This window comes from Agelaius phoeniceus, chromosome 10 (assembly GCF_051311805.1).
Source record: "Agelaius phoeniceus isolate bAgePho1 chromosome 10, bAgePho1.hap1, whole genome shotgun sequence".
Taxonomy (NCBI): Eukaryota; Metazoa; Chordata; class Aves; order Passeriformes; family Icteridae; genus Agelaius; species Agelaius phoeniceus.
Window position 1 is genome coordinate 5,926,448 of NC_135274.1, and position 22,129 is coordinate 5,948,576.

Here is a 22,129-nt window from a genome sequence, read left to right on the forward strand (position 1 = left end):
AGCAAGAATGGGAGTGACCAGAGTGCAGGGCACGGAGTCACAGCTCAGCTCTGTGGCCACCCACCAGCAGCAGCACCAGGCTCCCTCCAAACCAGGCACCAGGCTCCCTCCAAACCCAGCACCAGGCTCCCTCCAAACCAGGCACCAGGCTCCCTCCAAAGCCAGCACCAGCCTCCTTCCAAAGCCAGCACCAGCCTCCCTCCAAAGCCAGCACCAGCCTCTCCAAACCCAGCACCAGGCTCCCTCCAAACCCAGCACCAGGCTCCCTCCAAACCAGGCACCAGGCTCCCTCCAAAGCCAGCACCAGCCTCCCTCCAAAGCCAGCACCAGGCTCCCTCCAAAGCCAGCACCAGGCTCCCTCCAAACCCAGCAGCTTTGCCAGCAGGAGCCAAGGCTGTCCCAGCCTGCTGTGCTGCCACCCCTCCTGCCCATCCCCACGTCCTGCCAGCCCATCCTGCACATCCCACACTCTGCCGGCCCCTGGTGCCCATCCCCACGTCCTGCCAGCCCCTCTCTCCATCCCCATGTCTTACCAGCCCCTCTCCCCAATCCCCAGCCCCTGCCAGCCCCTGCCCCTCGCTGGGCACTCACGGTGCAGGAGGGCTGCATCCAGGGCTCCCCATCCACCTGCATGGGCAGCAGCTTGGACGTCCTGCAAGGCACAAGGGAGGGAAGTTGGTGACACGGGGGTCAGGTTTCGGCGACACGGGGGTCAGGTTTCGCTGGGAAGGGGACAAATACCTGATGATGACGGAGGAGCACTGCGCCAGCCTCTTCCCCGCGCTCTTCAGCCCCGTGTAGATCTGCCCCATTTCCATGGCGCCCTCCAGCCCCACCACCTCCAGGAGATGATCGCTGAGATCTGCAGGACACAGGGGTCTGAGCAGGAATCCCCCTCCTCCTGCCCTCACTGGAAACCTCAGGGCCAGCACAGCAGGGCTGCTAGCTGTCCTGGTGGCACTGAGGGGATTTATCCTGATGTCCTCTGTGTCCTGAGACCACCAAGTTGGGTGTTTCCAGCACTGGGCAACGCTGCTAGCCAAAATCTTCGGAGGAAAACTCTGAAACAGCACCTGGGTCTGCACGGTGCCAGCCCAGATCCCCACCAGCCCCTTGCACTGTTTGTTTGCAGTGTATGAAAGGATGACACCCCTTGCCTGGCTGCCCCGGGGGGCTGCAGCTCCCCAGAAGCCAGCACATGTGGCAGAATATCTGGTGAAATCCAGAAGCCAGCACATGTGGCAGAATATCTGGTGAAATCCAGAAGCCAGCACATGTGGCAGAATATCTGGTCAAACCCAGAAGCCAGCACATGTGGCAGAGGATCTGGTCAAATCCCAGGGGATGGCCTCTTCTCCCAGCTCATCCTGCTCCTCTGGGCCACCAGCAAGGACACCAGGCCATGGCACAGCTCTGCCTCAGGGTCCCTTTTCACATCAGCCTTGTGAGGGATCCTCTGAGCCTCCCACACCCTTTTCCCACCTGGGAGTGGGGATGTCCCCAGGGCAGCAGCCCTGCTGTCCCCTGCAGCCCTTTGGGGCTGCCTTGCCCTGTATCCCACTCCCTGCTGCCACTGCCTCAGGCAGCAAGGGACAGTGACAGCCAGGGATGTGACACTGCTGCTCTGGGGGGCTGATTCCCAGCCCAGCCCCAGGCTGTGGGAGCTGCCGGGTGCAAAACCCAGGCACTCTGTGGATTTTGCTGTTTTGTACCCCTCTGCTCCCCAGTGCCAGCGCTCTGGGCTGTCCCTGCCCACGGGGGTGGCTCTGGTGGCCTCAGCAGTGGCCGGGAGGTGCCAGCTGGGCTCAGTGTGGGTCCTGCTGCTCCCAAACCCCACATCCAGGCTGGCAGTGCTTCTGGAGCCTGGCAAGGTGCTGACAAAAGCCAGCTCTGCTGCTGGGTTCCAGCTCTCCCTCTGCCATACAGAGGAGTGACCCCAAAAGACACAGAGCTGAGCCCAAAAAACACAGAGCTGATCAAACTCCTCCAGTGCTGCTGCTGCTGCTGCTCCAGAGATGGTGGCAGGTGCTGCCCAGTGCCCCTGTGCTGCCCCCACCCTCCCCTGGTGCCCTCCACTCACCCTGCACGCAGAACTTGAGCTCCTTGGCATCGGTGACCACCGTGCCTGGCACCTTGTCTGGCACCTTCTTGCCCAGCCTGTTGTAGCCACGCTGCTTCTTGGTCTCTCCCCAGAGGTTGGAGCCCCCGTACATGCTGGGGATGTTGAGCACAGCAATGCCCTCCAGGGATGTGGTGCTCAGGTCCAGCAGGGTCCCATCACACTGCCAGGCACATGGGGGGTGTCAGGGGGAGCTGTGCCCGCCTCAGGGAGCCCCCTCCTCTCCCTGCCATGGAAATGTGGCTCCCTGAGCACTGTGTGACACTGGGTGGGCTCCAGGGAACACTGGCAGCTCCAGAGTGGCTGAGGCCAAATATGCAAGATGCAAATACCCCCCTCACTTTTTCCTAGATTTATTGTCAACTCCTTGACACTCCTTGTGCTGCTCTCCCCTCTGCTTCCACAGGAGTTTTACCACAGGTCCAAAATGTCAGCTTCAAAAAGGAAATTCCTGGGGGAGCACATAAAACCTTGGCTAGACTTGGTGCTGTCACCCAAAATGGGAGGCAACACCACCCTGTCACAGACACATTTTATGAAAAACCCTTTCCTTAGGATTTTTCCTCCTGAGAAGCTGAGAGGCCTCAGGAACAAAATGTAACCAATGGTATCTGCTGCTGTGGAATGCAACAGGTGCATCTGGGATTGGCCCATGTTGGTTGTTTCTAATTAATGGCCAATCACAGTCAGCTGGCTTGAACAGAGAGTCAAGCCACAAACCTTTGTTATCATTCTTTCCTATTCTATTCTTAGCCAGCCTTCTGATGAAATCCTTTCTTCTCTTCTTTTAGTATAGTTTTAATATAATATATAGCATAAAATAATAAATCAGCCTTCTGAAACATGGAGTCAGATCCTCATCCCTTCCCTCATCCTCAGACCCCTGTGAACACGGTCACACCACCCTGACCCTAAAGCAGCTTCCACCCAAGGAGCTCCAGCACCTGATTTCCCCCTCTCCTTATCCAAACTACTCCAAAGGACTGGAAAGTTTGGCTGCCCAAAATGTAGCTCACACCAGTTTGTCTTCAAGAGCCATTTGGAAAAGAGAAATAAAGCTGGAAGGAAATTAGGGGAAGGTGTCAGAGGGAAAATGTCAGGTTTTGGAGAGCAAAGCACAGCACAGCACACAGAACTGGCATCTCAGGCTTTGCTGTCATGCAGCAGGGCTGAAAATTCCCTGTGAAAGTTAAAATATCCATTGCCTGCAGCTTTCCCACAGAACTGAAAGCACCAGCCATGGAAATGCATTTCTTAACTTCAGCTCTTCTCACACTCCCCAGACATGGATCCCCTTCCTAAACACCTCTGGTCAAAGCAGCCACTTCTCAGCTTGAATTTCTATAAAACATTCCTATTTTCCTTGAGGCATCTGCTCTTTACCTGCCACTCTGTGCCTCAGCAAATCCCAGAACAGCTTTTTCCTTGCATTTTGGTGATGCAAAGACACCCCTGCCCTCACTTCTTGTGCTGAGAGGAATGAAATGGGCTGATGAGCTGCTCCAGTTCTGGGGGTTCTCCTTGAACAAAGGTCTGGAGCTGATTTTTCCCACCCTTCTGGCCATTGCTGAGGACTCCAACCCTGTGTGTGAGGAGCTGGGTGCTCACACCTCCATGTGTCAGATCCTTCCTGCCTCCCCTGGTGCTGCAGGATCTTATTTTTAGCCAAGCAAGAAAAGCAAAAAAAGAAAAAAAAAAGCAAAAAAAAAGCAAAAAAAAAAGCAAAAAAAAGCAGGAATCTTCTGGTTTGGGAGGGAAGAGCTGTCTCTCCAAGGCTTGGAAAGGATGTTAATCCCTGAGTTCTCAATACAATGTAATGATATTGTGATTTGTAGGGGGAGAAAAGACCTCAATGCTCTGAGCAGTGGCTACCAGTGGGGTGGGTGGATGGATGGGATGGGATGGGGTGTATGGGATGGGATGGATGGGGTGGAATGGGGTGGATAGGATGGGGTGGGATGGGGTGGATGGGATGGAATGGGGTGGATGGGATGGAATGGGGTCGATGGGATGGAATGGGGTGGGATGGGATGGGATGGGGTGGGGATGGGGTGGGGATGGGGTGGGATGGGGTGGGGATGGGGTGGGGATGGGGTGGGGATGGGGTGGGGATGGGGTGGGGACGGGGTGGGGACGGGGTGGGGATGGGGTGGGGATGGGGTGGGGATGGGGTGGGATCGGTGGGATGGGGTGGGATCGGTGGGATGGATTGGATGGGTGGGATGGGGTGAGATGGATGGGATGGGATGGGGTGGATAGGATGGGATGGGGTGGAATGGGGTGGATTGGGTGGGGTGGGATGGGGTGGATAGGATGGGATGGGGTGGGGTGGAATGGGGTGGATGGGGTGGGAGCTGGCTGCCAGGAGTGCAGGATGCTGGGATGCTGCAGCAGGAGCCTGTTCCTGCCCAGAGCCGCCCACGCCCGCCCAGAGCCGCGGGCAGGAGCGATTCTGGATTCTGGCTTCTCCCTGCAGAGCCCTCCCTGCTCCTGCTCCTGCCAGGGAGCCACAATGGGCCCTTTGAGCAGGGGCAGCTGACGGCAGCGAGGCTGGAAGGAGAAATTTGCAGCTGGGGGAAAAAGCAAATTCATTTCCAGGAGTTGTAGGGGGAAGGAGTGCCAATTTCCAAAACAAAACTGCTATTTCTCGGCGAGGCTGACAGTTGCCTGGGAGCTGGAGGGAGGACAGGCGGCTCCTTTCAACTCCAAATGCTGTGGGATTAACCCTTTCCTGCCCGTGGGCTCGGCTGCTGGGCATGCACACTTGCTGGGGAGCACCCTGAGAAGGAACAGGGGGCACCTCGTGCCCATCTCCAGCAGCACTCAGCTCCACAAACACGGAATTTATCCACCCTGGGACATGCCAGCATGGATGGGGAAGGGGGTGAGATGGTTGTGATGCTGCTCCTGCCCCTTCCCACAAGTTTCCAAGGGTGCAGCTACCCAGCCCAGGCTTTGGGAAGGGAAGAAACTCCCTGTATAGAAAGAGGCACCCAAATCCCTCTGCCCATGGGCACACTTTGCGGGGCCAGCTCTGCTCTGTGCCCACCACCAGCACCCTGCACCCACCAGCTCTTGGCAAGTGCTATTTCCTCCCCTCACCCTCCAGCCTAAGTTATAAAAGGGTGGATTATCCAGAGATAGGGAGAGATGGAAGTTTACAGCCCAAATCCCCAGCACAGAGAAGTGACAGCACTCTTAGCAACCACGGGCCCTCCTCCCAGCTCTAATTAAAGGCTGTTTCCATGTCATCCAATGAGGGCTGGGAGCAGTGCAGAATTTACAGGGAGAATGTTCCAGGCATGCTCTCAAATACAGCTGGAAGTGGGGAATACAGGATTATTCTTCTGCCCACAGCTGGCTGGCTTTGTAGCCAGGGCTGTGTAGTGCAATAAGGGGTCCTGACAGCCACCCTGTCCTTCTGCCACAGTGAGGGGTCAAAGTGGTGGCACCCTCTCCTCAAACAGCTGAGGGATCCATGGGCATCCAAAAAGCCTTTGTGCCATGGCCAGAGCCAGGGGCCATGCCAGGGAACCCACCTCAACCTCAACATGGTCATGGAGCTTCTTGCAGGTGGCTGCAAAGGTCTCTGAGGTCCCGAATTCGAAGTACCACAGCTTGTTCTTCATCCTGGGGCACAGAGACATGTCAGGATCCCACCTGGAAGCAGCATCCTACCCCAGCCAGCAGCAGGACAGACTGCCAGAGACTGAATGGAGCTGCTGTGATGGGGACACGAGCCATGGATGAGGACACAAGCCACTGTGGAGAGGGATGCTGGCCCTAGGGAGGGCCCAGGGTGTGCCTGGGGGCTCTGGCACCCATCAGAGGGGGAGGACGGGGGTGCTGGGTGCTCCCAGGGCATGGGATGTGCTGTCAGAGCACAGGGCACCCTCTGGAGGGGATGTCCCAGCCCCCAGCACCCCCTGACCGTGGCTCAGTTCCTGCATCAGCTGCTGGGCCAGGCTTGGAGGGGGAGCTGTGAGAGCTGTCATCCAAAAGGGGCTAACTTGGGGGCACAGCCAGACATTTTGGTCCACTCTGGGATTTTTCTAGAAGCATTTCTAAACCTGGGATGGGGATCACCAGCCACAGCTCCTGCTGGGCACATTTCCTGAGCACAGCAGGAACGAGCTGTGACCTGCTGCCTGCCCTGCCCTCCCTGCCCGGCCTGCTCCTGCCTGTCCTGGCATTCCACACTAATTATAAAGCATGAATGAACCTAACTGGGGGTGTGGCTGACTTTGAGCAGCCTGCTACACCGCACAGGACTTGAAGGAGCATCCCAAAGCCCCACCAGGCTGGTGCCTGTCCCTCAGGCTGGACAAACACCAAACCCTCCTGGCATGCTGCATGGGGTGCTGGGGCAGGGGGTCTCCCCACACCCCCCAGCTCTCAGGGGGTCCTTGGGGAGCCCTCACCTGCTGTTGAATTTCTCGGGGTGCTTTTCTCTCATGATGTGGAAGCGGTGGGCGATGGAGGCGTCCTGTGGGGAGCACAGAGACATCAGAGGCACAGAAACACAAACAGAACCCACACCCTGTGCCCCCTGGGCATGAGCCAGGGCAGGGCTGCTCAGCTCTTCATGCTGGTCCCTGTGGCACAGTGACACAGAGGATGACACTGATGGCCCAAGGTGATGGAGAAACCCTCAGCCAGGCTCTTCCCAAAGCTTGTTAGGTGGGACTTAATTAGTGCACTTGGCCTCCTTCCCTCATCACTGCATGGAGGGGATGATGAGAGGGGAGAAAAGGCAACCAATGGAGCAGGGGGGCTCTGGGGACACCCCAAGACCCTGCACCCTGGCAGGATGGCAGCTCTCCTTAAACTCATCCCAACCTCTCCTTGTGCACAGGGGGGATGTTTAAGCCCTGTCACCAAATGCCACCTGCATTAGCAGGAGCCACTGTGAGCCCAGGAGCATCCTGCAGAGCTGCAGGCGAGTGACCCCTGCCATGGCACAGCACAAAAGTGCTGCAAGCCCCTGGGAAGAGAGGGGCTTTCCCCAAAACACTGCTGCTCTCAGGATTGGCCCCATGGCACAGGGCTGTCACCATCCCCAGGCTCCCCAGTCTCCCTAGGTCAGGAAAATGTGGGGAAACATGGGTCCAAACACCAAAGCAGGGCTTTGCTGATGTCTTGGCAGGTGGGGTGTCCTTGTCTTTGGCACCCCAAACTTTCCTGAACCCTTTTTAAACTCCCTTCACACTCATTCTTGCAACATTCCTGCTGGGAAGATAGAGATCCCATGCCTGCTCATGTGTCTTGGTGCTGCCTTCACAAATGACAATAAAACCAGAAAAAAAAGACAAAACCAGGATGTCATGGACATATTTTCTGAAAAATCCTTTCATTAGAATGTTTTGTCCTGAGAAGCTTTAGCTTGCCCATGTTTTGCTGCTTTGGAATGTGATTTGGAGAATTGTTTACCCAGCATGTGAATTGTTTTTACTTGATGACCAATGACAGCCACCTATGTCGAGGCTGTGAGCAGTCACAGGATTTTATTATCATTCTATTCTTTTCTTTTCTAGCCTTCTGATGAAATCCTTTCTTCTATTCTTTTAGTAGAGATTTAATATATAATTTTCTTTTAATATTATATATATCATAAGAAAATAAATCATCCTTCTGAAACACAGAGTCGAGATTCTCATCTCTTCCCTTGTCAGGATTGCCTGCAAACTCAACCCCAGGAGATGGAGGGAGGTTGGGAGAGTGAGCAAGGAGGAACAGGGAGGGAGAAACCAACTCCTGCCCCATGGAACTCACCACCCCAATGGAGAAGTAGTTGTTGATGATGGTGGATGGGACAGGGTCCCCGTTGGCCTCCCTGTCAGTGGGAATGATGTCGATGTGCCAGCGGTCCAGCATCACCTCCGTGCTGTGCTCTATGTCCTTCAGCACCTTCATCAGGTTGCCTCCTTCATAGCCTGGAAGGGAAAGAGGATGAAGGAGGATGAAGGAGAGCACAGCCATGTCACAGCCAGGTGCCAAGCACTGGGGGTGCTGCAATGGCACCTCCTTCCAGCAGTGGCAGAGATTTTGCCTCATGGCAAGGCTCTCCAAATGGAAAAGCTTGGGCAGGACCCAGCTGTTGGGGAAGATGAAACAGGAAAGCCTTACAAATATGATTGTCTGGCAAAAGATTTTGAGAATATGGAAACTATAAGCGAGATTGAAATGAAAGCAAGCTCTGAGATACCTCAGTTACTGAACAACTGGAAAACAATGGTGTGGCTGGCTGAAGGTGATCCCCTTTTGATGGAACAACACCCTCTGCTTGCAGACAGGCCCAAGGGTCAGAGCAGACCCTGCCAGCTTGGCAGAAGGGGCCCAAAGAGGAGTTTATAGGGTTTAAAATGTAGCACAGTATGGTAATGTAATGATTCTTATAGGCTGTATGTAAATGCTACAGGATTTGTATATTGTGCTAGATTGGTTAGTGAGAATTGGAATATTCGGCACAGAAGAAGATTTATGGTATTGTAAAGGGAACCTCACTCTCTTACCCTTTTTACTCCCTTACCCCTTTTTTACTCCCTTATGCTCCTACTCTCTTACCCTCTCATCCTCTCTCCCCTCTCTTCTCTCAGTCCTGCTCTCAGCTGTGCCTGGCAGCTCCCAGCAGGGCCCTGCACCCAGGCCCTTTGCAATGAACCCCCAGTTCCTGACCTGGCTGCAGAGATCTCTCATCTCCATCCATCCCCACCGTGCTACCCCTGATGCTCCCACACCCAGCTATGGAGGGTTCAGAGAGCAGCAGCTGCTCTTTTTGGAAGGAGTGAGAGGCACCAGGCTCAGATGCAGCTCTGAACCGCACCCCAGGAGCCTGGGAGCCCTCCCTCCCCTGGGGATGGCCCTGCTGAAGGGTTCCCAAGGGCTGTCCTGTCCTCACCTCCTCCCCAGCGCAGGCACCGAGCGAGGTCATTGCCCGTCCCCAGGGGCAGCACGGCCACCGGCGGGTGCTTCACCAGGTTGGCCTTATCTGCAGGGCAAGGGAGAAGAGAAAAGAGAGGTTTGGGGCTGGCAAGGCTCATTCCCTGCCCCATTCCCAGTCTGGAATGATGCTGCTGGCTAAGGGTCACTGTGAAAAATGCGTGTTTTATGATTGGCTTTTCGCAAATATTAAAATGAATGTTATATGTGTTGTGTTAGAAAGTTATGCTGTGTTAATTCTCTTAAGTAGTGTGTTAAATTTAGTTTTAGGTTGTAACAAAAGGTTAAAATAGAAACTATGCTATGTAGGATATTTTTTTCCTAAAGAAAGGACTCCCACTGAGATAGCAGCCACAGGACACCTGAATCTTTCAGAGAAAGAGAATTTATTGCTCCATTATCAGGAGAAATGAACTTCTTCCTGCCTTGCTCAGTTCTGAAGACACCATCAGGATTCAGAGGAAGAAGCTGACACTGACCAGACAGAATCCTGTGTTTGAATGGAATTTATGCATCATGGATGAGGTGTATGAATATGCAACAGGCTATTGCTTTTAAGGGTTAATCCTCTGTTAACGTGGGTCCTTTTTTGGGCTTATTTTGCCCAGAAAAAGGTACCCAGACTGTCTGTAACTCTTTGTTTCTATTGTCTCATATTGTCCTAATCCCAATTGTCCAAATTATTATTCCTCTAATTATATTACTATTTTTATAACAATTTTATTAAACTTTTAAAATTTTAAAAACAAGTGATTGGTGTTTTTCACAATCACCACTCCACTTTCCCTGGGGCAATATGGGGAATCTGTGGCCCACCACCAAGGATGCAGGAGGATGATGCTCAGCAGGAACACAGCTGTGCCTGGCTCACCTATGCAGTCCAGGATCCATCCCACGGTGCCATCCCCTCCACAGGCCAGCACACGGAAATCCGGGGTGTCCCGAAAGAAGTTCAGCCTGGGGAAAGCCAGGAGAGACAAGGGGTGATGGGGGACAGGGGGCAGAGCACTGAGAGAAATAGCAGATTTGTCTTTACAAACAAGCTGTGGGTCTGCTGGTAGGTAAAACTAGCTCTGGAAGATAAAAGGAACAGTGGGAAGGATTCCACTGACTGATGAATGGAAAAAGATATTTGCTTTTTCAAATAAACTTTAGGTTTGCTGATAAATGAAATTAGACATTGAGAGATGAAAGAAACAATAGGGAAGAAAGAAACCCCCTAAATTCCGTAAGAATTAAAAATGAAAAGGGAGGGTTGTACATTAGAGGGAAATCTTTGGTATCAGGTGTTTTGGGAAGTCTGTACCTCTCAAGTACCCCAGCCAATGGGGAAAGAGAGAAGGGAAAGACACAGCCAGGAAATTGGGATAAAAAGGGAGGCTGCATCCTCCAAAAATGTGAGACATCCCAGGGGAATGCCCCATGGCCTCTCCCTTTATTGGAATAAAGCCAGAAGGACTCCTCTGTCTCCTTTTTGGACATAAACCTCTGGTGTTTGAGGATGAATTTCCCTGACAGGATCCCTTGCAGCAGCAGCTCCTTACCCTGGCGTGGGCCCGCCACGGTCCAGGTTGTACACTTGGCGTGGGTTGAGCAGGTAGTGAAACTTCCGGAGCACCCTGGCAGGAGAGAGGGGTCAGGGACGTCATGTATGTGATAAAATAATTTCTAACATATGTTACAAAATAATTAGTGCCAAAGGAAATGAAAAACCACAGCATTTTGTGTACTAAAACCAGTGAGGTAACCAGCAGTAATAAGCTAAGTGATAAGGATAGAAATTCAAACACCAGGAGGATGACTGTCTCCAGGGATGTACATTTCAAGGGATTTTTTTTTGTCTGACAAGACCCCAGCAGGAGGCATTTGATAGGCATCATCAGAAGTTTATCCTAGAAAGTTTTCACTGACAGGATTCCAGCAATGATCCACCGGGAAACACGGCAGCAAGAAAGAAAAACTATGATAATATCCAAAAATATGCTAAAGAGAAGCCCCTTCCAGAGCCCAAAAGACTGTATAAATTGAAAAATGACATTTTTAGTTTAGAAATAGACATTAGAAATGACATTTGGACACCCACGGGGATTTGGTGCAACAGAGGCCAAATCCTGGGTTTCCCTGACTCTGATTGCTCAGAGTCGAAACTGCTTGTGGCTTTTTCCAAATGTATACTTTTATTATTTAATAAACCTCCTTAATTATTAGATTGGAGTGTTCATTTCTAACAGCACGAAGGTGATTCCCACACCAGGAGGGTGCTGTTCCCAGGCAGGAGCCCACCTACCGCTCCCCTTGCCTTCCTCCACTCTTGGGGTTCACAAACACGAGCAGCGGGTGTGTCCCGGGCTGAGGGCTGATCTGGGGGGCAGAAAAGGCACCTGTGAATTCCTCAGCCTGTGCAGCTTTCAGGGGCAGAGCTCACCTGCAGCACCTGGAACCTACCTGCAGCCCTTGCCCATCCACCGTGGTGGAGTTGAACTTGAAGGCCTGGCTGTCCTCGGGGCTGGTGCTGGCAGGGGAGTCGCTCTCGGAGCGCCGGCAGTGGGACTGCCTGTCCTTTGGGAACCAAGGAGTGGGTGCCCACCCTGCCCACGAGGCAGTGCCAGCAGCCAGGGGAGGCACAGCAGCCTCAGCAGGGCCCTGCTGGGTCCCTGTCACTGGCAGTGAGGAGGGGGACACTCACCGGGACAAGGGGGGCACTCACCGGGACAAGGGGGGGAATTTACCAGAACAAGGAGGACACTTCACCAGGACAAGGGGGGCACTCACCAGGACAAGGGGGGCACTCACCAGGACACTTTACAGAATAAGGAAGGTGCTCACCAGGACAAAGGGGGGCACTTACCAGGACGACTGGGCAGATGTAGGATGGGAGCAAGATGTGGTCCCGCAGCGGGCCCCCATCACACTCTGGCTTCACATGGGAGGCACACTTGTTGTGGAGCTGCAGGGGTGGGAGGAAGGGATGTAGAGCAGAGGACACCTGCCCTGCCCTGAGCAGGAGCCCAGAGCTGGCCATGCAGGCACTGAGGGTGTGCCCAGCCCTGGGTACTCACCGTGATCTGGCACCAGACACAGTGCAGGCCAGTGATGCCCTGGTAGCACTTGATGCTCTTGTGACATCTGTCACACTTGGCAGGTGAGTTGCCCTCGATCCAGGTGTGCTGCATCACCTGCAAGGCACAGGGACATGGTGGCACAGCACCCACTGACCCACAGGCACCTCCCTCCTGCTAAGGGTGCCTGTCAGGATTTTGGGAGCTTGTCCTGCAGGATGCTGCTGATCCAATCCTGCCCCTCTGCAGAGCCACAGCAAATCTTGGAGCTGGAGGTGCTGTGGGTGCCTGGGGACTGGGGACGGGGTGCATCCTGCAAGGCTCTGGATGCTGGGAATGCCCATGAGCTGCTGCCCAGGATGTGAGGAGCAAAACCCAGGGGAAGAAGCTGTGGGGAAGCAGAGCAGGAGACTGGGACACCCAGTGGCTCAGAAATGCACCAGCTGCTTACTCACACTTGTGTTTTTCTTGGATTTAACATAGGTGCTGATGCAGGAAGCAATGTCTTTGGACACACACCTCTCGTGGACTGTGTACTTGCAGACTGGTGAGAGACAAAAACCATAAAGTCACAGAATCATTTGGGTTTGAAATAATTTCATTTTCAGTCCAGCTGTTACCCCAACACCGCCAGGGCACCGCTACCCCAAGTGCCACCAACAAGGTGGCCAGCATCACCCCCACCATGGCAGCTGCCCCCTCCCCTCTCAGCCTCCTGCAGCACCCACGGGGCTCAGCACTAACAGGGACCAGTCCCCCCTCCCCAGGGCACCTCTGGCTGTGGCAGGAGCCATCAGACTGGGAGTGCAACCTTCTGGGCAGGACTCACAGGAGCAGCAGAGGCCCTGCTTGCGCACCCCCAGCAGCATGGTGCGGCAGAAGTTGCAGTAGGCAGGTTTCTTGAAGTGCTTCAGCCTCCAGGCATGCTGCCCATCGTCCTTCACATTCTGCAGGGCAAGGAAGTGGAGGGTAGAGGTCACTCCCCTGCTGCCAAGAATCCCAGCACCCTCAGCCCATCGTTTTAATAATTTTTTCCCCCCTAAAACCCCCATGGTGTTTCTGGGAGTTTGCTCCTGGCAGGATCATGGGCTCCTCCTGTTCCCTTCTCTCTTGGTGCTCCCCAGAGCATCCCTGCCACTGCATCCCCCTGGGCACGTCCAGCTCCAGCTCCCACAGACCCCTGGCACAGCCCAGCCACAGGGAAGATCTTGGCAGCTGACAGGAATGTGACTTCACATTTGGGGCCAAGCCACCACTGCCACCATGGGGTGACAAAGGCACAAACCCCTCCATCTGGGGCCAGGCATGAGTGCTTTTCAGGAGCCTGTCAAAATTCCCTGCTTTCTTGACTTTTTCTGCCAGAAAGCCTGTCCCCCACCCCACCTCTCCAGGGGAACCATGGGCATCACGTCTTTCCCTGCAAATTATTACCTGATGGCCAGGGGTGCACTTGAAAGAAATCAAGGCCAAAAGGATGAAAAAACAAGACAGAGAAATAAAGGGGGTCCCAACAACCCCACCTTTGCCCTTTAAGCCTCACTCTACAAGAGGAAATGCCATTTTAGGTACCTAAAATGCAGGAGGGATGCCCCATGGCAGAGGGGCCCTTCCTCAGGGGGTGGCAGGGGCTGGGGCAAGGGGCAGCTGTGACTGTGACCTTCTCATTTTAGGCTTTGATTAAATGTTCACCCAACTGGAGTGCACTGCCATGGCAAGGAGCAAGGCCAGCCTGCTTGGGCACAGCAGCTCAAAAATTAACTTGGAAAGATTTGGGTGTGAAGGGGCCAGTGTGGGGCTGTGTGGTGCTCCATGAGAGTGTGGTTGGTTGCTGGGGGTAGGCTGGACCAGGTGTCCCAGGGACACTCACTGTCTCCATGCCCAGCAGGACCAGCAAGGGGATGGTGGTCATGCCGCCCCGGATCCACTCCTCCAGCGTCACAGTGCCATCGTGGTTGTAGTCTATCTCCTCCATCATGGCCTTCAGGATCTGGAGGGGGGCACAAAAAGTGGTGTGGGACAGTGAGGCCAGCCAGGGCTCTGGCTGAGAGCCCCTGGAGCTGCCCCTGGTGCCTCCAGCCCCAGCACTCACAGGCTTCAGCTCGGTGGAGTCCCACTCCAGGTACTCAGCCACGTGCACCATCTGGTTGATGATACGATCCAGCTCCTAAGCACACACACACAGAAAACAGTGCCCAGGGTTAGGGAGAGCTCCAGGCATCAGCAGAGTGTCCACCCCCAAGCTCCCAGGGTCTGCATCCCAAAATGCCCATGGCTACCCTAGTCCCAGCCACACAGGAGGGGCAGCAACACCCCAGTCCTCAATGGGTGCTCCTTCTTTTTTCAGGGCCTTCTGCCGTGCAAGAAAATCTGTAACAGGTTTTCCTTAGGAAGAACTATTCTGATCAACCATATTTTATTTGCAGCGGGTTTCACAGGCAATACCCAAAGAACAAGGAGAAAACATCATAGGGGAAGGAGCTGTGCATGATTTTTAATTCCCTGAAACACCATGACCTGATGTAGTGCTACAGCTCTTGGTGGGTGGATTTTTTCCCAGCTCTGCAGCCCAGCTGCTGCTTTCCTCCTCCCTTCCCACATCCCTGCCCCTTTGTGGAGCCCCTCAGCAGGGCAGGGCACACCCCAGCAGTGTCCTGCATGTTCCCAGCCCCTGCTCTGTGTCCCAAGGGAAGGCTCACCGAGCTGTCCAGGAGCCCGTTTCCATCGGTGTCATAGAGGCGAAACATAACTGGGGGAGGAGAGAAGGGGATGATAATTAGAGCCCAGCCCCAGGGACCCTGTTCCAGGCTGCTGGAGCTTCAGGGTGGGAGCAGCACTGTGCTGGCTCAGCCAGGCTGAGATGTGAGCCCAGGGCTGTGCAGAATCCAGGCCCCTTGGGCAGACACTGTGCTCAGCACACCCTGCATGTCCCTGCCCCAGTGGCTGCTGGCACCCCCTGGAAGGGCCACTCATCCCACAGGCTGCCTTGGGATGCTCATTGGTATCTCCAGGAGGTGCCAGGAGGGAGAAATAGAATTTTATTCACAGAATCACAGAATCATTTAGGTCAGAAAAGCCCTCTAAGATCATCAAGTCCAACCATTAACCAGCACAAAGATAGAAACATCCCACATCTCCATGGCTTTGAAATAACCCCAGGGATGGTGACTTCACCACTGCCCTGGACAGCCTGGTTCAGTGCTTGACTTCCCTTTTGGGGAAGAAATTTTCCTGAATATCCAATCTGAACCTCCCCTAGTGTAGCTTGTGGCCATTTCTTCTTGTCCTGCCACTGGATTTGTCCATGCAAACTTCCACACAAGTAGTACAGACACAGGCAGGAGCAGAAGGGGATGCTGAGGGCATTTTCCAAGTGGACAGGAGCAGCCAGACCCCCCTGCAGGTGACAGCCTGAGCCCCTGGTCCCCCTCCCCAGCCCAGGGTGACACTTACACTCCAGCTTGTCCTCTGCTCGTCCCCTCTCCAGCAGGGACAGGTAGCAGACAATGTCCTTCAGGTGCACCACCTGGGCCACGGGGGTGGGAGGAGGAGGAGGGGTGGCCTTCAGGGAGCTGGAGCCTTTCCTCAGGCTGAAGGGCAACCTCTTCTCCACGCTCCTCGTGCCTGTGGGCAGGGACACACACAGGGATGACACTGGAGCAGGAATTGTCACCAGGTGGGACATGGGAACATTGGGGAGGGATCCATTCGGAGTGGGACCGAGTGACACCACAGGGACAGGGCTGGGACACAGAGGGGACACAGGAATGGGGGGCATAAAAAGGGCACTTGGGGCTGGGTGCCATTGCAGGCCTGGGGGCACAAAGCAGATTTGGGGCTGGTGCCATCACAGGCTCAGGGCTGGGCAGTGCCACTCAGTCCTTGGGGTGCAGATCCCTGTGGCATTCACATTCTCTGAAATAATCTCTTTTTGTCCTGGGAAGCTGAGAAGCCTCAGAGAAAAAGGGAAACAATTCTCATCTCATTTGCTTCTCCTGTGTTTTGCTGCTTTGGAATGTGTTTGGAGATTGTTTACCCACAGGTGATTGTTTCATTGGATTCTGCTGTGAGTTGTTTCCACTCTTTGGCCAATCAGAGCCAAGCTGTGTCAGGACTCTGGAAAGAGTCACAAGTTTTCATTATTATCTTTTTAGCCTTCTGTCTGTATCCTTTCTGTATTCTTTACTATAGTATAGCATTCTTTAACATAATATAATATAATAAAGTAATAAATGAGCCTTCTGAGAACATGGAGTCAGATGCATCATTCCTCCCTCCCTGCCACAGGGGTCCCTGCTAACACAGCAGACTGCCACACCTCCATCCCTGCAGCCATGGGCAGGATGGGCAGCTGGAGAAATGTGTCCTGATGGGAACAAGCATCCAGCCAGAGGGAGGCAGAAGCTCAGTGGGCAGCAAGGCAGCTTGCCAGGGTGCCAGGACAGCCCACGCTCACTGATGCCTGTGCCAAGAGCAGGAGGGATGCTCCTGGCAGAGGGGCCCTTCCTCAGGGGCTGGGGCAAGGGGCAGCTGTGACTCACTGCCCCATTCCCCCTCCCTAAAGATGCTGCCAGCTCATTAGGACATCGCTGATGGGGGCTCTGTGGGATGGGATCTGTAGATTAAGTCTGTCAAGATGCCAGGAACCCAGTGAGTTTGGGAGGTCACTGCCACCACGCTGGGGACTTGACCAGAAGCTGGGCAGGGCTTGTCACTTGTCACTGCCCCAGTGCCCCTGTGGAGCCCCAGTCAAGCTCACCTGGTGACTGAGGGTTGAGCAGAGACACGGAGGAGATCTTGGAAGAGCCTGAGGAGTTGTGAGCAGAGGTGGTGCCAGTGGTGGATTTCTGGGAGGATGATCTGGACCAGCTGGGGGAGGCATTGGGGATGGATGCCAGGGTGAGGGATGCTGGCTGGGGCTCAGCTGAGCTGCCCTTGGGCTCTGGAGTGTGTCGTCCCAGAGCACTGCGGAGGCTTTTCCCATTGATCCCTGCAAGCAGACAGGCCCAAGGGCAGTGTGACACCAGGGTGTCCACGTCCCTTCCTTCAGGAACTGGTGCTGGGTGCTCACCCTGTGCCCTCTGTGCTAGCCCAAGCCTCTCTGCCCTGGCAGCCCAGCCCCAGGGCTCTCTGAGGGGCAGCACAGGCAGCTCCCCACCCTCCTGACCCTCCTGCCTGGCCCAGCAGTGCTCCCATGCCCGGGTGATGGACACCACAGTGCTCAGAGCAGGCAGGGAGCATGTGCTCCTCCATCACCAGCCAGAGCTGGGGACGTGCTCCCTTTCCCTTTGCAGTTTATAGTCCTTTCAGCAGATGTCCCCAGCAGCCAGGAATGCACCCAGGCTGAGCTGGGTGCCTGGCACTCACGGCCTGCTCTGGGTGCAGGGGGCTGCTGGCACCTGTGACACAGCACAGGCCCCCCCAGCCTGACAGAGATGCTGACACAGTGACCTGGGCTCTGAATCTCCTTTCCTCTGCACTTTCTCCATTGCATCCTGGAGAAATCCCTCCCTGCAGCAGCCTTGGCAGCCCATCTGACAGGTGGGGTTGTCTATATGTGTCTGTATGCCACAGGAAAAAAAAATAAATAAATCTCTGTTCTCAAAACCCCTCAACCCCAAAAAATAAATTAAAAAAAAAAAAACTAGTGTCCCAAAAATAAAAAACTGTTACTTTTTTAAAACTAAGCAAAACATCCTTAAAAGAAAAACCCTAAAAGCAGCCCTAGTCCATGCACAGGAGAAAAAACACTAAACATTAAAAAAAAGTCACAATAGCAAATATTCTCCAAACAGTGCCATGTGTAACATAAAAACAGAAAAAGTTTCAACTGTGGTTCCTAAAAATGCCTATAGTACAAAAAAAAACTCTTCTCTTCTTAAGAAACTAAAAGTTGATTATCTAAAAAGTAGTGATGAACTGAGAGTCGATTCTCTAAAAAGTAGTAACTAAATTAAAAATCCAAAGTTTTGTCTCACCGTGTACTGTTAAAAATTAGAAAGAAGAAAACAAAAGTTTCTAGAAAGTTCACATTCTAAGTTCTGCGTGTTCATATTGTAAATTAACGAAGTTCTTCCCTTTATTCCTAAGCTAAAGCCTACTTTGCTCTATTTCTAGTCACATCTCACAGCAAACCTTAAAAAAATATATATATATTTTCATAGAAGCACTGACACTACACCATAACATTGGCACCTTCAGGTGCCACCCCTGGAGGTGCCACCCCAGCCTTCATTCCTGTGGGCAGGGTGGGAGTGTGGCAGGGTGCCCCAGTGCCCAGCTGGGTGGCAGGGCTGGCTCACCCAGGCTGCTGTGCTGGGACACTCCAGGGCTCTGCTGCTGGCTCTCGGGGGAGGCTGGGCAGATCTTGCGCTTGAAGGAAGTGAAGAGGTGCTGGCAGAGCTCCTCAGGCACGTCAGCCTCCAGGTAGGTCTTCATGAAGAGGCAGAAGCCCTCGTAGTCGATGGGCTGGGGAGCAGACAGAGGAGGAGGAGGAGGAGGAGGATGGAGGTGGCCCAGGTCACCATGAGGGGCTGCATGGCCTGGCCCCCCTCACTGGGCACAGCAGCTGCAGAGCCCTCCCCAAAGCTGCTGCTTTCCCAAATCCCAGTGGCTGGGGTAACCTGAAGGGACCCAGCAATGCCCAGTGCCAGTGTGGCTGAGCCAGGGGACAGCAGGAGCTGGGGGAGTGGTGTCACAGACATCTTTTATGGAAAACCCTTTCCTTAGGATTTTTCCTCCTGAGAAGCTGAGAGACCTCAGGAACAAAATGTAACCAATGGTTATGTGCTGCTGTGGAATGCAACAGGTGCATCTGGGATTGGTCTCATGTGCTTGTTTCTGATTAATGGCCAATCACAGTCAGCTGGCTCAGACAGAGAGTCCGAGCCACAAACCTTTGTTATCATTCTTTCCTATTCTTAGCTTAGCCAGCCTTCTGAGGAAACCTTTTCTTCTATTCTTTTAGTATAGTTTTAATGTAATATATATCACAAAATAACAAATCAAGCCTTCTGAAACATGGAGTCAGATCCTCATCTCTTCCCTCATCCTCAGACCCCTGTGAACATGGTCACAGAGAGGCAGGGAAGGGCAGAGCAGTGGAACTTTCCAGCCCCATGGGGACTGTCCTCCTCCTGGGGACTCTGTGCCCCCTCCTTCCCTGCTGGGCAGTGCCATTGTGTGAGGATGATGATTTCTCAATGGCTTCTGTAGCCCCAGCTGGAGTGAGGGTCCTGTGGTGCCCTGGAATAACAAGGTACCTTTGTGCCCCTCCTTGCATGTTCAGCCCACTGATTTTTCTCATTTTGTCTTAATTCCAGTGATTACAGCCCCACAGGACACAAGGTACCTTTGTGCCCCTCCTTGCATGTTCAGCCCACTGATTTTTCTCATTTTGCCTTGATTCCAGTGATTACAGCCCCACAGAAGGCTCTGTCCTGCTGGCACACCTACAGGTCCCTCTGAAAGCACCGCTTGGAAAAAATAATCCCAGCCTTCTTTGGAGGAGAGCAAGAGGGCACAGAGCTGTCCCATCCCCATGCTGGCCAAGCCATTTGCTTTTAGGGGGAGAGCAAATCCTCCCCAGACTCTGCCTGGCAAGGCACTGCCCCAAAAAGCTCTCAGCAGGGTGGGCTGGGGTGGGATGGCCATGCAGCAGGCACGGTCCAGGGTTGGGCAGGGAATCAAGTCCTGGGTGCAAAACCACGGGGAGAGCTGGGGGCCAGCAGGCAGCCCTGCCTTCTCCTGGCTGCTCCCAGCTGGGGGAGCTGGGCTGGGGGAGCTGCAGGGGGCTGGGGGCTGCCAGCAGCACGGGGGGACAGCGGCGGGCACGGGGCCGTACCTGTTCGGGGTTGTACCTCGAGAGGACCCCATCCCCGTGGAACTCCTCCAGAACATCCTTCAGCTTCTTGCTGGAGTCTGGGGAGAGAAAAGCACCTTGCTGAGCATGGCCCTGCTGGGCTGCCTCTCCCATCCACCAGCAGGGTGCTGCAGAGGGGTTTATGGGCTGGATGTACAATTTCTGGATCCTTCCGTGCCGGGAAGAGGCCGGCCGTGCTCTGCTTCCCCTTCCACCGTCAAGGGCAGGGCAGATATGGAAAGCTGGGAGCTTTACATACACAGAGGACTTCCTCTTGCCAGTATGAAAATAAGCACAGGCCCAGAACAAAGCAAGGAAGGTGTGGATCACACTCCAGTCCCAGCCGCCCTGGCGCGCTCAGCACACCCTGCATGTCCCTGCCCCAGTGGCTGCTGGCACCCCTGGCAGGGCCACTCATCCCACAGGCTGCCTTGGCATGCCCATTGGTATCTCCAGGAAGTGCCAGGAGGGAGAAATAGAACTGTATTCACAGAATCATTTAGGTCAGAAAAGCCTTCTAAGATCATCAAGTCCAACCATTAACCAGCACAAAGATAGAAATGTCCCACATCTCCATGGCTTTGAAATAACCCCAGGGATGGTGACTTCACCACTGCCCTGGACAGCCTGGTTCAGTGCTTGACTTCCCTTTTGGGGAAGAAATTTTCCTGAATATCCAATCTGAACCTCCCCTAGTGTAGCTTGTGGCCATTCCTTCTTGTCCTGCCACTGGATTTGTCCATGCAAACTTCCACACAAGTAGTAAACACACCCTGGCTGAGTGTCCTTAAGCCTGGAGTGTCTGGAGGGACATTCATCATTTCAAAATAGGGGAAAAAAAGGGAAAAGCAGAAAAAAAGATCAATGTGAGTGAACATTCAGCCCTCACCTCACACACATCCCTGGGCACGTGCAATTAAAAGGTTCTCAGACACAGCAGCCTTGTTAATTACTGGGAAATCCTCTCTCCATGTGAGGGCTGTGCTGGCTCTGATCCCCCAGCCCTCTGCTGGGGACAGAACTTGGCACTGGCCCACAGCTGTCTGGGATGTCTGGGGCACTCAAGGAGAGGGATCCTGGCCCTCTTTAGAGACCCCCAATCCCATTCCCCAGCCCAGTGCTGAGCCATCCTACAGGGGAGAAGGCAGCTGCCCCTGCTGCAGCCTTGCTGGCCACACTTTGGTTCATGGAACTGAGATGCCATCAGGGTTCTGAGGCCAGTGTTACAGAGGGTGTTCCATGGTCTGGGACTCAGGAAAGCAAAGCCCATCATCCTCCAGTGAGGCAGAATGAGATGCAGAGAGGGATACTGCACACACACAAACCTCTGCCTGCAGCCCTGCCTGAGGTCTCTGGAAAACATAATCCCCTTGGAAAAAATAATCCCAACCTTCTTTGGAGGAGAGCAAGAGGGCACAGAGCTGTCCCATCCCCATGCTGGCCAAGTCATTTGCTTTGAGGGGGAGAACAAATCCTTCCCAGATTCTGCCTGGCAAGGCAATGCCCCAAAATGCTCTCAGCAGTGTGGGCTGGGGTGGGATGGCCATGAGGAAGTTGTCCCCAGCCCCTTTTGATGTACAGCATCCCCAAGGACAGCCTCAGAGAGCTCACTGTGTCCCCTTTGGCTCTCAGTCACCTCCCAGCCAGCCTGCTCACCCCAGGGTGATGACAATTGCAAACAATGCAAAGCAGCACCCTTGTGATTTCACACCCTTCTCCCTTCACCCTGTGGTTTTCCTGCCCTACCCTGCCCTGCTCTCAGCACCTTCACGAGCTGCACTGCTTCTCCATCCTCTGCTGTAAAAAGCACGCCCACACTCCAGCTCTGTGGCAGGCAGGACCTCAAGGACCTGGTTTTCGACCTCAAGGACCTGGTTTTGAACTCTGGCCTCCACCCAGGCTCTGTCTGCAGCACCCCCCAGCTCCAGGACCCCTTTGGTGCTGCTGCACATCTCCTTTCCTCAGCAGGAGCTGCAGCAGAGAATTGCTCTGCAAAAGCACTAAGGAAAATTACTGCAGAGGGCTGGCAGCCCAAAGCACGCTGTGGAGCTGCTCTGGTGTGTTTGGGAAAAGCCAGGCTGCTTTTCCTGCTTGGCATTTCACTCTGCTGAGAACGTGGGAGCCGCCGCCTTCAGACGGACTGAGCCCAGCTCA

General features: G+C 54.1%; 1 protein-coding gene across 3 annotated transcripts in view; it reads right to left on the bottom strand.

The window, feature by feature from the left end:
- LOC129124244 (diacylglycerol kinase beta-like) overlaps nucleotides 1-22,129 on the bottom strand; it is a 30,685-nt gene that overhangs the window by 2,979 nt on the left and 5,577 nt on the right. For all 3 annotated transcript variants that reach the window (XR_013183596.1, XR_013183595.1, XM_077183720.1), the window contains exons 3-24: nucleotides 19,958-20,034; nucleotides 18,417-18,582; nucleotides 16,874-17,104; nucleotides 15,568-15,738; nucleotides 14,814-14,863; nucleotides 14,207-14,281; nucleotides 13,985-14,104; nucleotides 12,947-13,064; nucleotides 12,573-12,661; nucleotides 12,118-12,234; nucleotides 11,907-12,005; nucleotides 11,504-11,617; nucleotides 11,346-11,419; nucleotides 10,603-10,677; nucleotides 9,930-10,015; nucleotides 9,018-9,107; nucleotides 7,892-8,052; nucleotides 6,541-6,605; nucleotides 5,659-5,749; nucleotides 2,081-2,282; nucleotides 742-862; nucleotides 592-652 (exon numbers count right to left, since the gene is read on the bottom strand). Coding sequence is in view for 1 of the 3 variants with exons in the window: in XM_077183720.1 (XP_077039835.1) it covers nucleotides 592-652; nucleotides 742-862; nucleotides 2,081-2,282; nucleotides 5,659-5,749; nucleotides 6,541-6,605; nucleotides 7,892-8,052; nucleotides 9,018-9,107; nucleotides 9,930-10,015; nucleotides 10,603-10,677; nucleotides 11,346-11,419; nucleotides 11,504-11,617; nucleotides 11,907-12,005; nucleotides 12,118-12,234; nucleotides 12,573-12,661; nucleotides 12,947-13,064; nucleotides 13,985-14,104; nucleotides 14,207-14,281; nucleotides 14,814-14,863; nucleotides 15,568-15,738; nucleotides 16,874-17,104; nucleotides 18,417-18,582; nucleotides 19,958-20,034 (2,453 nt within the window). In the remaining 2 variants the exon portion in view is untranslated. The remainder of the gene's footprint in view (nucleotides 1-591; nucleotides 653-741; nucleotides 863-2,080; nucleotides 2,283-5,658; nucleotides 5,750-6,540; nucleotides 6,606-7,891; nucleotides 8,053-9,017; nucleotides 9,108-9,929; nucleotides 10,016-10,602; nucleotides 10,678-11,345; nucleotides 11,420-11,503; nucleotides 11,618-11,906; nucleotides 12,006-12,117; nucleotides 12,235-12,572; nucleotides 12,662-12,946; nucleotides 13,065-13,984; nucleotides 14,105-14,206; nucleotides 14,282-14,813; nucleotides 14,864-15,567; nucleotides 15,739-16,873; nucleotides 17,105-18,416; nucleotides 18,583-19,957; nucleotides 20,035-22,129) is intronic.